The sequence below is a fragment of the Tachysurus fulvidraco genome, chromosome 6 (assembly GCF_022655615.1).
Source record: "Tachysurus fulvidraco isolate hzauxx_2018 chromosome 6, HZAU_PFXX_2.0, whole genome shotgun sequence".
Classification (NCBI taxonomy): Eukaryota; Metazoa; Chordata; class Actinopteri; order Siluriformes; family Bagridae; genus Tachysurus; species Tachysurus fulvidraco.
This window is the reverse complement of record NC_062523.1, coordinates 27,648,675-27,664,244: the sequence shown is the minus strand read 5'-3', so window position 1 is coordinate 27,664,244 and position 15,570 is coordinate 27,648,675. Positions and strand designations below refer to the sequence as shown.

The 15,570-nt window shown below is 40.0% G+C and overlaps 1 protein-coding gene across 1 annotated transcript; it reads right to left on the bottom strand.

Annotated features, from left to right (window-relative positions):
• Positions 1–1,323: 1,323 nt before the first annotated feature.
• Positions 1,324–13,730, bottom strand: stk17b (serine/threonine kinase 17b (apoptosis-inducing)). The gene is made up of 8 exons (XM_027152518.2): positions 13,287–13,730; positions 12,889–13,013; positions 7,444–7,656; positions 7,123–7,261; positions 6,527–6,653; positions 6,034–6,082; positions 4,381–4,560; positions 1,324–2,259 (listed from the first exon to the last, which is right to left on the bottom strand). The coding sequence occupies exons 2-8, from the start codon at positions 12,996–12,998 to the stop codon at positions 2,022–2,024; spliced, it is 1,056 nt and encodes a 351-aa protein (XP_027008319.1). The 5' UTR covers positions 12,999–13,013; positions 13,287–13,730; the 3' UTR covers positions 1,324–2,021.
• Positions 13,731–15,570: the final 1,840 nt, after the last annotated feature.

Genomic DNA, 15,570 nt, shown 5'->3' with positions numbered 1-15,570 from the left:
AATAATAAAATAAATAGAAGAAACGCTCTAGCAGCTCTGCCAGCTTGTCGCGTGACGTCCCTGAGGTGTGTGATAATGAGAAACTCTGGGAACTGGGTTCGTGGTGCAGGCAGATGAGTGTATATAGAAAGTTTAGGATCTCCAGGATTCGTGATCAGAACTCAAGATCAGATGTGTTTACATGAGATGTCCTTTTATCTTAAAGTTTCCTGTTTATTTTTTGAGGGTGAGTTGGCGAGATCTCCTTCGCAACCTGTAAGCAAACACGAAAACACATTCCTTCAACCGCCTTAAACCAACAAAAGCAACATAACATCGAGAACATCCGAGGACCAAAAATACCAACATTTCCAGTTCTTACATCAGCATAATCAGACGAGATGCTTATAACATTCTTACTTACTTAAACTCCACTTATTACGTTCCTCACAGCAGCCAATACTGTCTGTTAGTATTAACATTATCAACCAAAACACCAGCTCGAATTCGCCTCAGGCTCCATCTGAGAATTCTCTACAGCAAGCACCGTCTCTCGTTCTCACGTCTAACATCATATCACTTCATCTGCAACTAGCAATAGGTCAGAAATATAAATCAACATCCCACATGTTCAGGACCAACACAAGACTCTTCGCTGAGAGACGATTAATCAAATCAATGGTTTTGATTAGGAAGTTACACTCGATCCGGTTTGGAGTAAAGATTCATCATGCATAGTGAACAAAGACAAATAATCTGACCAATCATTGGGAAAAATAAAAATCCATACAGAGACATTAAAAAAAGTGAAGCTAACCCTGAGAAAAAAAAAGGCACTGAATGACTTCACAATTTTTTTCCCCAGCAGAAAATACTAGATAATCTGGTCTGACAAGTTAAAAGAGACTGATTTAATCCAAACGAGTGCATAGATTACAAAACCTGCTGGAAATTAAACACAAGCTGTTCATACAGCTGTCTGATTCCTTTCTGCCTTCATTTACTCAGGGAAAAAAAAGCAACTACTTTTTACAGGAGCAACAAAAATATCGTTGTTTACAATAAAGACTAAAAATTTTTAGTGTGTATGTATATGTATACACATACATACACACAGTATATACACACGTGTAATTATATATATATATACATATATATATATATACATATACATACATACATATATATATATATATATATATATATATATATATATATATATATATATATATATATATATATATATATATGCGTGTGTGTGTGTGTATACGTGTGTGTGTGTGGGGTGTGTGGAGAGAGAGAGGTTTTTTGCTTCCCTTCATATTTCACCGAGGCGTATGGATGTCAAGGGGTTAAGTACTTTATGGCAGAATTCCAAATCTGTCACTAAGGGGAAGTGCATATTACCCAAAAAAACAAAAGAAAAAAACAAACAAAACAAAACACAAATCTGAGTAATTCAGGGTGCGGTGTGTGACTAAGTTGAGCAACGTGCCGAAACAGCGCAACACACACATACACAGAGGAATAATATCATAATTAATCTTTAACATTTACTAAACACTAATGAGCCCCACAATCCAATGCCCTGTTTATTGATAATACGCTTGTTCTAGTCTCCCCTGCAGTCCAGCATATTGTGATTTGGAGCACCAGAAAAGTGATCACAAAGAAAAAAAAAAATCCCAACATCCCTAATATTAAAACATTGCTGGTTTAGAGGAACTGATGGCCTTGTGGTCTAATTACCCTAAATTTAAAAAAAACGCATCTTATTTAAACTTGGTGTCAAATAAATATTCCAAGAAAAAAAAACATATATATAATGGAACAAATTAAAACAAACACATCTTAAAACCACATACAAGAGGGGAAAAAAAAGAGCTGCACAAATATATGAGATGAACGAAAAAGAAGACAGTGATATCAATATTACGTGTTATGGTGCAGCAGGATTTTGCTCTAACTTTAGCAGATCATCTTTGGTGTGGTCCCAGAAGTAATCTGGACGGAACAGCTGCTGCTGTGATCTGGACATGTGTTCAGCTGCTGCTGTCCCTCACCACGTGTGCGTCGTCCACAAAGCGGAACCTTTTGGACTGCGGTGAATCCAAAATGTTCTCTTTGTCCTCAGGGTCCTCGGGAGCCGACGCCCACTTCGAACCGCCGCTGCGCTCTCGGGGGAACCGTGGCGCTGCCGTAGGAAGGGAGAGTTCGGCCCCTGGGTACTGCGGCCACAGCCACGGGTGACTCAGACACTCAGCAGCGCTCGGACGATCTCTGTGTTCAGAAAGATTTCAAGCAGAAGACCGATGAGAAAGTATATACAAACGCTACATGGGAAAGGTTTGTGCAGCCCTGACTATCACACCCACATGTCCATGTTAAACATCTCATTTCAGATTCATTCCTGCTCACTGGTATAATGAGCTCCGCTCTTCTTTCCATTAGATGTTGGAGCGTGTCTGTGTGGATTTGTGTTCATTCAGCTATAAGAGCATTAGTGAGATAAGACACCGATGTAAGAGTGAGGAGGTCTGGGGTTCAGTCAGTGTTCCACCTCATCCTAAAGGTGTTCAGTGGAGTTGCGTCAGAGTCAGAGCTCTGTACAGGACACTCCAGTTCTTCCACTCCAACATAACATGTCTTTATGAAGCTCAGGGGCTTTGTGCACAGGGACATTGTCATGCTGGAGCACTGTTTGTAACTATGAAGCTACAGAATACAAAAGACATACTGTACAATTGTGTGCTTCAGACTTTGTGGCTACAGTTTTGGGAAGAACCACATGGGCATGATGGTCAGGGGTGAACATGAACATTTGGCCATATAGTGTAACTGACAGGAGAGCGCTAGATCAGTCTACATGGCAAAAACGGAATATTCAGATAGAATTTCAAGGAGCTTTTGTCTTCCTGATTTCTTTACAATACTAATTAATAATAATAATAATAATAATAATAATAATAAACCTTGTGCGCATAAAATGCAGCTCTAATTACTCTATAGGAAAATAAACATATCAATAAACAAGATCAAATAAAAGAATAAATGAGCATAAGAAATACTTAAAATTTCATATATAAAAATCTGGCTTTTTGCTGTTTAATGATTTTATTTCTAGTTGTCAATTCTTAATCTATCCAGTTGTCCTAGGAGCAGTGAATCAGAAAAGAACCGATTTCTGATGCCATTTATCAGCAGTTATAAATCAGTAATAACCGAGTAAAAAAAAAATCTAATTGAAAAGATCACTTAGGATGCCTGGACAGGGAAAACCTCACAGTTTAAAAAGTTTTAAAAACTTTTCGGCCAATGAAACTGGCAGGATTTGAATAATTTGCATACAGCGTTATGATTGGACAGGGGCTGAATCTTTCCAAGCTGACTTTTACTATGCAAACTATGACTATGAACATAGCCGTTGTTCTTGATTTTCTGACTTTTTGTACTGTATAGTGTAGCTTTAACTGTACTGTGTTTCCTGCAGTTAATTACAGAATCCTCACTGCTTTATAAAGTATAAATCCTGATCCAGATCCTGACACACTTCCTCTTAGCCTAAAGATCCTTCTGATTCATCTGATACAACAACTGTTTGGAGCCTCTGAGCTTGTGACTCACTTCCAGGCCTTGTGGTTGCTCAGATAGGGATAAGAAAAGTTTATGCCCTTTCTTTCCTTAAATTCCTTTGATTAATTTCACCTGGATAGTGTAGATTTGTACCTGCTGCTGTAATCATAAAGACATTCCTGTGCTAATCCCAGGACTCATTTATAATATGTACTACAGTGATCCCTCGTTTATCACATCGGTTAATAGGGACCGGAACCCCTCGCGATAGGTGAAAATCCGCGATGGAGGATTGGACCCAAGTTTGACCTTTTCACTGATGGTCATCATCTTCCTCTTGGGCTCACAAGAGGAATCTTTTGCTGGGGGCACGGCGCTTAGGAGGCATTGTAAGGGCTTAACGAAAAGTTAATTTCGAACACAATACACGAGACACGGTTGACAGCGTGAACGAGAGTGGCGAGGTACAACAAGGGAAGAAGCTGGGAGAAGATGCGATGATGCGCAGCCAATCAGCTCAGATCTCGTGCCGGGAACCAATGAAGTGCCTTGTCTGAGTGCCCGTGGATATGTACAAAGCCTCTGAGAGAGTTTCTCTCTTTGTCTGGCATCCTGGGAAACCGTTTTATTTTTATTTTTCAATGAATATTTTTGAAAAATCAGCGATGCACTGATGCCGCGAAACTTGGACCACGAAGTGGCGAGGGATTACTGTATTTGTCTTTCGTCTTCTACACCTCTCTCTCTCTCTCTCTCATTGTGAATGTGGATTTCTATTACAGCTGCTTTGTGAGACTGTGTCAAAAATAAATCTGGAAACAAACTCACTCTGGTGCTTTGACGAGCAGTTTTCGGATGAAATGGACGGCGAGCTCGGACACGCGAGAGAACGCCTCTTTGCTGTAGTCCACGTTCACCTGGGAGACGTTCAGGAAGGTCTGCTGCTTGTCCTCGCCAGCGAATGGAGACTCTCCCGTGATGAGCATGTACGTGATCACACCGACGCTCCTGAAAATTCCACATGGATGCACACCGTGAGATCAGGTCTGGATAACAATGTCACTGATTTATTTTTTAGATATTAACCAGTGTGTTTATGGGTGAACAATGGACCAGCTGTTAATCATTATTGGGATATAAAGCCATAAAACACACATCCTTATGAAGCTAATAAAAAACGAGTATTTAATTTGGGACATTTTAAAATAAAAAAAAACACCCTGATTGCATAAGTCTGCAATCAGAAGGGGAAATAAAATGATATCGAAGGTATTTGATGGCCTGAATGTACCATGGAACACATTAAATAAGTGGAGAAAATGTGACACCACAGAGACATTGCAAAGACACTGGAGGCTACCAAGAGGCCAACAGTGACACAAGGAACTACAGGAGTTTCTGGAAGGTACTGGTCAATCTTTGCATGTGACTCCTGTAGATTGAAGCGTGGGCTACATGGTAGGGTGGCAAGATGGAAGCCGTGTCTTACAAGAATAAATATGCAAGCCTGTCTGAATTATGCCAAAAGATTCAGTCAGTCACCCAAACCATGTGGGAAAATGTCTTATGGTCTTTCAAGACAATGGTTGAAATTTTTGGCCTTAATTCTGAAAGGGTATGTTGGTACAAAGCATCATCCAAACAACACTGAAAAAGACTGAATATCATCATCCAAACAACACTGTCAGTATGACAGTGAAGCATGGTCGGGGTAGTAATATGCTTTTGGGGCTGCTTCTTTTCAGCTGGGAAGGGGCACTTTTCAAGATGGTTAAATAAATAGCTCCAAATACCGAGATATTTTGGCACAAAACCTTCTGTCGTCTGTCAAAAAGCTTAAAATAAAAAGGAATTTTACATTCCAACCTGACAGTGACCCAAGGCACACATCAAAATCAACCAAGACATGGCTTCAGAAAAGGAAAATCAAAGTCCTGGAATTGCCCAGTCAGAGCCCAGACATCAATCCCATCAAAAACCTATGGAATGACCTAAAAAGAGCCGTACACAGGAGATCCCCTTGCAATTTGAAGGAACTTGAACTGTTTTGCAAAGAAGAGGGAAATTCCAAAGTCTAGATGTGTGAAATCAATAGATACTTATTCACAAAGACTTTATGCTGTAATTTATTTTATTTATTTATGGGGGGGGGGGGGGGGGTTATGCAATCAAGCTTTCAAGTGTTTTTTTTTCTTTTTCTTTAATGTGCCCAATAATTAAATACTTCTATTTCCCTATAAACTACCGTTTCTAGGAATATTGCATTAAAGATGTGATGAGTCTGATGATATTTGTAGTTTTTATTTCGGTCTTAAACATGTAAAGACTTTTATGTATGTATGTATGTAGGTATGTATGTATGCATGCAGAGAGAGAGTCAATAAAATAAGCTATAATGCAAATAGGCTACATGACAGATGAGACGTGCCATGTTTACATAATATGCACGGCTGCATGACATGCTGAAATCTTAAGACGTACCAGAGGTCTGTGGCCGTCATGATGGGCTCGTAGTTCAGGATTTCTGGAGCTAGGTAAAAAAAATAAGACATTCCAATCTAAATCAGGAGGTACAAATTTGAAAGACAAATTACACTAACAGAAAAGTAGATGTTTTTACACTACAGCTGCATCTCAATCAGCTCCCTAGTTCACTACTCTATGCACTTATCATGGAGTTAAAAGAGCAATCAATCTACTTTTCATAATGCATCTTAAACAAGGTATCAAAAAGATATTACTATATGTCAGTTGTCCTACAGATTACACTGATTCATGACTTAGGGAGCTGATTGAGACCTGTCATGTCACTGCTCCTGATATACTTATCAGGGCTTTTCACACGAGAAATAATTCCCAGGCTGATTGTAATCTATTGATTTCTTTACATTAACGTGCCAATTATATTCAGTCTTTTTCTGGTCACAGAACTCTACTGAGTCAGACAGCTTGTGAAGTTCAAACCTGGACGTACCTACGTACTCGGGCGTACCCACAATCTCTCGCAGCTCTCCTACGGAGCCGAGGCGACGCGCCAGCCCAAAGTCTACAATCTTTATGTCCCCCAGAGGAGTCAGGCTGGTAAGCAGGATGTTCTGAGGCTGCAAACAAGACAACAAAAAAAATCCATGTCTCGAACCTTCCACTGGTGCAAACTAAACGCTTATATTAATTACTGGTTTCATACTAATTTACAGTAAAAGTTGGCTTTAGTGTGTAATTCAATAACCTGTATAATTCAAAGGTATTTAAAAACTAGGACTAGATTTGAATAAAATAGTTCATTCTGGGACAAGTAAAAGGACGACCTCAATAAAGTTAGAGATAAATATATTAGCCAGGACTAATGCCTTGTTTCATTCTGGGTTAAATACTCATATCTGCATGTTGAAATTATATATGCCTTTAAAGGCATATATAATAAATGAATTACACAGTAGAGTCTTATAACAAGCTACGAACGGAAGCAGTGAAATCAAACAGTCAGGAGCTCTGTGCCATTCAATTATTTTCACAAGTAGCTTGGAAAGTTTGTAGCTAGCTACTGTGGCAGCGGTTGCATTGGCAAACCTTCAAGTCGAGGTGGACGATGTTGCTCTGATGCAGCAGATTGATGCCCTCAAGAATCTGTCTGATTAATCGAACAATCTGACTTTCAGAGAGCAGCTCGTCAGACACGCAGTGGTCGAATATCTCACCGCCTGCCGCACTGGGGAGAAAGCAAAAGTGCACGCGCACACACAGACACACACACAGACAGACACACAGACATGGTCAAATTTAAATATTAAATGTACTACAAGTTCACTGCTGTGCTCTGCACTAAAGCAGAGAGTTAAATTCATGTGCCCTCATGTATGTCACAGTGGAGCTGTGAGGTGAAACACTCACTATTCTAGCAGCAGGATGATGTCGTGCTCGTTCTCGTAGGCTGCGTGCAGGTTGATGATGCGAGGGTTGCACCGGGAAGCCTCCAGCACTGCCAGCTCATGGATCACCTCGGCCCTGCAGTCACGGCCTCGCCGCCGCTTCCTCAAAAACTTCGCCGCAAACTCTTTTCCTGTCGCATTCTCCACGCACTTTTTCACCACTGCAAACTTTCCCCTGAGGAGAAACCGAGATGTTCACGTGTATGACATGGTGAAGTCTAATCAGGGTGTGTGCGTGTGTTGAGCAATGATGTGTGTATTATTTATGCAAAATAAATAGAAGAATAGAATAGAATCCTATTTTGACACACATACATTACAGCACAGTAAAAGTCTGTCTTTGCAAATCCCATCATTGGAGGTTGGGGCCAGAGCACAGGGTCAGCCATGATACTGTGCCCTTTTAGCAGGGAGGGTTAAGGGCCTTGCTCAAGGGCCCAACAGTGACAGCATAACTGTGTAGAGGCTTAAACCCTGATCCTCCAATCAACAACCAGAAGCCTTTAACCAAAACTGATTAAACTCTGATATTTTTACAAAAGATTCTTAAACAAAAAAATTTAGATTTAAAAAACGTTCACCAATTTTGATCGCACAAAAAAAGCAAAAAATATTAATGCATCGCAAAATAAATAAATAAAAATGCACAACATGAAACTAAAACATACAGCATATCTCATCACAACAATAATAAAAATCTCCTGGAGGGACTGAAGACATGTTTAGGGTATAATAATTCTGCTGAAATCTACCTCTGGTAAACCCCTGTAAGGGAAATTTTCTTTTTTTCCAGTATATAGTTTTTCCTGAGCTCAGGGCTTACAGAATTACACAGCAATAGAAAGCTCATGCAACTCATGCTGAATATTTCCTGTAAATTATGCTGTAGTTCCACTTGTAAATACCAACTCTCCCTACAATTTCACAGTTTTATAACAAACGTACGCCTGAATACGCCATTTTGTCCAAACAGGTGACGGATCTGTGGCTTCGTCCACTGCACAGGTGATGAAGTGTAAATACTTAACATCAGACTGTCAGGGTCTCAGTCAGGCTATCAATCAGGCTCTCAGCTCTACAGGAATAAACTTACCTTCTTTTGTGGAAACATACCGTTCTCTCTACTCCACGCACACACACACACACACACAATGCTCTTTGACAGGTTTGTTCTCGTCATGACAGGAGGATCACACTTCACACAGAGTTGCACAACGTTGCAGGCTAGACGACTAAAGCTCTAATTACAGTTTACTGTATAATAAATGACAGCTGAGTGAAGCGGCAGTTACACAAACACACAAACAGTCGTGTCACTCAACCTGCAAAAAAGTAATCTGTGGAGTTTCAATCCCTCACAACTCAGAGATGAACTTTTTAGAGAGCCCCGGATGTTCCTGTCACACGGGGAATGTGCCGGGTCCTTTTAGGAAACAAGATATTCACAATAGAACTGTCACTCACTCGCTCACACAGACACAAATGAAAAGAGCTATGAAAAGAGCTTCCAGCATACGGACAAGATTCCCTGCACTGTGACAAAGGCCTATATAAACTAAGCTTATGTAATACAATGTGAGAGAGAGAGAGAGAGAGAGAGAGAGAGAGAGAGATGTAGAAGAGGGAAGACAAATGGTACAGATGGGGTAGAATGAGCATGTGTATGTGTGTGAGTGTGAGAGAGAACGAGAGATACAAAGAGTGTGTGTGTATAAAGGGGAGTAGAAAAAAGTGTGTGAGAGAGAGTGAGAGAAGAACAGCGAGATATAGTGCGTGTGTGTTTAAGATGTGGGGGTAGAAATAGTGTGTGTGTGTGTTTAAGGGAGAAGGAGAGAGAGAGTGAGAGAGAGGGTATGTGTAAGAGAGAAGGAGAGAGAGAGAGAGAGAGAGAGAGAGAGAGAGAGAGAGAGAGAGAGAGAGAGAGAAAGAAAGAGTGTGTGAGGGTGTGTGTGTGTGTGTGTGAGTGAGTGAGTGAGAAACAGAGAGAAAGAGAGACAGAGTGTGTGTGTGTGTGTGTGTGTGTGTGTGCGTGCATGTGTGAAAGTGAGAACACACTTAGTGTTATATGTTTATTAATAAAGTTCTCTTTCCTGTAATGCTTTGGCAGATCTGTAATGTCACATCATTCAAATAAAACTTGTTAAATTGAACTGAACATGGGGGGAGGGGAAGGAAGTACAAATGTCTCTTCTCTTTTCAGTGTTCTCATGGTGCTGCTTCCCACTTTAGCTTCCTTCCTCCTCATAACCACAGAAAGACCACACACACACACACACACACACACACTGAGAAACTCGACTGAATTCACAATTATGGAAATCTGATCCTCAAAGACATCACAGAGATATCATAAGGAACTACATTACAGTGTGTTCTTGTTTTTTTTAAATGGATTTACTTCTGAAGGCATAAAACTTGCTGCATACTGTGTAGGGTGACAATAGATGTTGTCTGTGGTATCTCGAACCTATTATACACGTGGAGCCGTATGCTGCGAGCGTGACACTGTCCCAGGATGACTCCGCCAATATCCACAGGGCACGAGGGCGAACCGAACGGTCAGCACATCACATGCTAGGAGCATCAGTCACCACATGTGGAACACACTGTACACCTGATCAGAGCCTTTCACTACATTAGTTTCACTTCACCATGGATTTTATACACAAATCTCCCTTCAGAAGATTGCATTTTAGATTTGGCACACCAAGTGCTCCACCCATTGACAAACATCATTACTGAGGCAACCAGTTATTACCATGGCAACTAAGAAGTAAAACTCGGACGCCACACAGACTACGCTTGAAGGACAGTGGGGAAAATGTGTACATTTAATAAATCAGCCAAATTGTTTGTTATGGAAGAGAATGTTTTAAAGATGCGTTCACAAAGTGACATCACTAATAGAAACGTGGGTTTTTTTATGTAAACAATAAAAGCACAGTGAGCAGGGGAATGTTGTTTTAGGAAAATAATGTTGCTGGAGGCAAAGCGAAACCCTCGCGAAAGTTACCATGCAGAAACAGGTTGTTTTCCAATAACAGCATGCTCTATTCCTGTTAAACAACACGACAATGTTAATGCAAACATATTTTATATACACCACAGTAACAGAAAATTAATTGACACCTTCAGACCGATCAGTATTGAGAAGTGTTTTTGTTACAGAACAGAAATGCTCTTGCACAATTTTCTTTTTTTTCCATCTTGCATCAGTAACAGTAGAAAAGATGTTTTTTTAATGCTATGATCCAGTTACACTGTTGATATTTGGGTATCATATGTACACCATCACAATTAAATCCCAGACTCACCCAGATCACATGTACACTAAATATAGATCAACCAAACCCAGGCTTAAAGCACGCTATACTAACGAACGCACGATAACTGACACGATGACACTTCATCTTTTGTTGGCCCTCGTCCAAACAGCCGCTTTAATCGTACCTTGGACAACACTGTGAGTATGAGCAAAAATAATTACAACTTTGTGTCATACACTTAAACCAAACTCCTCAAACAATGAATAAAACTCTGAAGTTTGGTATAAGTTTAGTCTCCCATAAGCTGGTGCAGTTTTGTAAGAAGTTTCTAAAATCCAGACTAAACTTACGTCCCAAATCACATACATATGTATATGTAGTACACTTCAAGTTCCTGGATAATTCACTTGTTCAACCTAACTTCATGTAGTCAACGTCTACAGGTTTGCTTACGTAGTGGAAAAGGGTGCAGGTGCTGACTCTGGATGAGAAAACGGTTCAAAGACATCCAACGATACTCCGGGAGACAAGACGTCATTACAAATGCCCACGCTTTTGTGCTATTTATTTTCCGTCATTTAAAAAAATTCGCTTATTTTCCTAAAGCTACAGTAGCAGCATCGCGTTACGCCATCGACTGGAAAACCGCTTATACTTCCATTTAAAAAAAAGCATTAGTGCCCCATTTGAGATGATATTTGAGACCAGTGTAACATCATACACTAAACTATATAGTGCATATTGAGTAGTATGACATTTCAGCTTGAGTCAGAATAAAATAATGATGACATTGCAGGCTCTTAAATTTGTCCGGTTTTGATACGTTTACATTATTTCTAAATGCCTAATTATTTGTGTTCAGGTGGACAATGTGACATTAATCACAAGTTATATGACCTTAATGTTTAATACTTGTAGAAAACGTAAACAAAGTTAACTCTAATCTCAATTCAAGGAGATTCTGTTTTCTGGAGCTTATCTGAAGGACACGCTAAAGATTTCCGAGTCACACACTTCCTTCAGTGATTCATTTCACCAGGATACAGTAGACATGCACCTAAAAACTTCTGCAGTAATCATAAACACTTTATGGTGCTTAGATTGAACTTCGCTTCAACACACTTAGTGGAGTTTGACTTATACAAAAGTCTAATGGTTTATCATGTAATCCCATATAATCTGGCATCACCCAAAAGAGATTTTTATTTGAGTCTGGATCCTCTCAGTGTTGTTTCAGGGAGATTTTTCCAGCCTCTGCCTTTCTCACGAGCGCTCGAAATACTAATCTATAATCGGATTTCTGTATTTAAATATTTAAAAAATACAGCAATGTATTTAAAAACAGTTCAACATATTAAAATTTAAAGGTGCAGTACGCAAGTTTAGCCAATTTACTTGTCAAGATCATTGTTCACAAAGCTCTGCCCCCAGAGTCTACAATAGCAAGTGTCTAGAGTCCAGCGGTGTCCAATCTTATCCGGAAAGGGCCGGATGGGTGCAGGTTTTTATACCAACCAAGCAGAAGCCACACCTGATTCCACCTGTTTAATCAGTTGTTCTTGACTTTTAGTAGACTCTGGTGTGGCTTCTGCTTGGTTGGAATGAAAACCCGCACCCACACCGGCCCTTTCCGGATAAGATCGGAGGCCGCAGGTGTAGACCAAATGACCAACAGGAAGTGCATCCTAACAAAGCCTGAAATCACACAATATACTTTTTCTGTGAGATTTTGGATTAAACCATTAGATTTGATCATGTTCTACATATATGTATTGGTGGCAAAGTATACAAGTAAGATGTATTAAAAACACTGACTATTGCACCAGTAACTGAACCCAAATTCAGACTTCAAGTTAAGGAAGTAAGGAAGGAAGGAACAAATAAATAAATAGATAGATAGATAGATAGATAGATAGATAGATAGATAGATAGATAAATAAATAAAAAAAATTGATGCAATAACAAACTCAAGTCTAATAAATAAAAAAGGTAGTTTTCTCAGCCATATAATTGGGCTGTTTTTGGGTTTATTCACTCTCAGATATTTCCCATAGAGTGTGTTTTAGGTAAAGCTGTCTATGTGCTAGAGAGACAGAGACAGGGAGCAGGGAGGAGGGAGGAGGTCAGGACAAGTCTCTAACCTGCCGAGTTCACCGGTCATGTGGAACACGGAGTCCAGCGGTTCAGTCAGTATAGCGGTCTGGATGTCCGCCAGCAGCCCGCCGCGAGCCTCCAACCGCCTCCGGGCCATCAGCCTGCCTGCAGCCTGGAAAAGTACAGAAACAAAACCTTAAATCCTATTAAATTAAACCCATCGCTTTGTTTCAGGCGAATGCAGCAGCTTCTTGAAGCAGAAGTCATTAAAAAGGAAGTTAAACAATGTACGTAAACAAACAGCTTCATAATCAGCTCAAGAACAAATAAAATATACCTTAACAAATCGGTATGACTGTATTATTCATCAAAATTAGGTTTTAGTGGAACAACCGTGTAAATAAACAAGCTGTAATTTTGTTTATTTATGTGTATTTGTACTTACCGAGAGTGAAGCTAATGCTAACACAAACTGAACTATCTCAGGTCGAGTGCGGGGACTTTTAACGGCGTCTCTTCCTCGTTCAAGCGCCGATACACAACATTTTGCATCTCTTCTTTCGGACAGAAAAATTTTTTTTTTACAGGAAAAATATACTTCCTGATTATAAAACAAGCTCGAAACAGCGTCCACTGAGATAAAAAAAAAAAACACACACACACACACAAAACAAACAACCCTCTCCAAGTCACTTTCCCATCAGGTCTCTGTGGTAATTACACAGACTTAAAGACTTCCACTGTTGCACTTTCCTCTACTAACTTATACGGACCGTTTAAACGTGTTTGTTAGTTTATTTGTTTGTTTTCATCCACTCAGACAACCATGAACTTCCTCCTTAACAGTTCTCACGGATTTGAAAAGTGCAGTCGGTTTTTTTTTTTTTTTTCTTGGCACCGATGACACATTCTCACTTCCGACTTTACGTCATGACGAAGGTCCCGACGTGCCGTGTGGAGGAACAACACACGAACACGTGTGAAAAAGAAGTGCAGAAGAAGGAGAAACTTAGTTTTCTAAGTGTTATAAATGACTAAATAAAACAAACCTTTAAAAAAATAATAAAAAGGTACAATTTAAAAATAAGTGAATTTTGTGTGTCATCATGTCTGGCAGCATTATGTTGTAAATAAATAATGTCATTGTTCAACATCTCTTAAGGTGCTGGTCCTTCACATTTGACTGTTTTCACTAGAACAACCAGAATCTTAAAACACTATGTGTAAACAAAGGGTCCTTCAGGACATTGCATTAGATATTCATCATTCTTCAGTAAGCACTTTATCTTTGTAAATGTCTGCTGTGGATCCAGGAACCATGAGCATTATGTAGGGATACAGCACATCCCTGAATGGGACATCAGTCCATAGCAGGATCAATGCACACACTTATTCATACACAGGGAGAAATTTAGAGTTGCCAGTTCCACTACCACCATGTTTCTGTGTTGGAAGAAAAACAGAGGCCCACATCACCATTGGGAGAACATGTGAAACTCCACACAGACAGTAACACGTATTCAGGATTGCACGATGGTCCCTGGAGCTGTGAGAAAAGCAAACCTGTGCACTGTGCAGTATTATATTATACCTTATATTTATTACATACACTGCATTTACTCTCCATACACCAGTTATTATAGTCACACAACAATGTCATAATAGGATGGAAACTGGTCCTTAAAGTAATTTAAGCATTAAAGAAAATATAAATCATTTACAGTATCTCACAGAAGTGAGTACACCCCTCATGTAACTATTTTATTATATCTTTTCATGTGACAACACTGAAGAAATGACACTTTGCTGCAATGTAAAGTAGTGAGTGTACAGCTTGTATAACAATGTAAATTTTCTGTCCCCTCAAAATAACTTCACACAGACATTAATGTCTAAACCACTGGACACAAATGTGAGTGCACCCCTAAGTAAAAGCGTACAAATTGGGCCCAAAGTGTCAATGTTATGTGTGGCCACCATTATTTTCCAGCACTGCCTTAACCCACTTGGGGTTGGAGTTCACCAGAGCATCACAGGTTGCCACTGGAGTCCTCTTCCACTTCTCCATGACAACATCACAAAGCTGGTGGATGTTAAGAAACCTTGCGCTCCTCCACCTTCTGTTTGAGGATGCCCCACAGATGCTCAAAAGGGTTTAATCTGGAGACATTCTTGGCCGGTCCATCACCTTTACCGTCAGCTTCTTTAGCAAGGCAGTGATCATCTTGCAGGTGTGTTTAGGGTCGTTATCTTATGTTTTAATACTGCCATGCGCCCAGTCTCCGAAGGGAGGGGATCATGCTCTGCTTCAGTATGTCACAGTACATATTGCCATTCATGGTTCCCTCAATGAACTGTAGCTCCCCAGTGCCGGGAAGAGAAAATGGCTAATTGGGAACATGACACTGGGAAGAGAAAATGGCTAATTGGGTCCAATTTGGACATTTTCACTTAGGGGTGTACTCACTTTGGTGGCCAGCGGTTTAGACATTAACGTTGAGTTATTTTGAGGGGACAGCAAATTTACACTGTTATACAAGCTGTAAACACACTACTTTACATTGTGGCAATAGAGGGTAGTGGGTGCTAGCCCTGCTAAGAAATGTTTGTTAACACTGTACAAATTGGTGGTCGACTGGGTCCAGGTAAGGTTTCTCACACCATAGAACAAAGAGCCTCCATTACAGGATATATGGTTTCCAGGTAGAAGAAGCCCTAGAGTTCAGGAT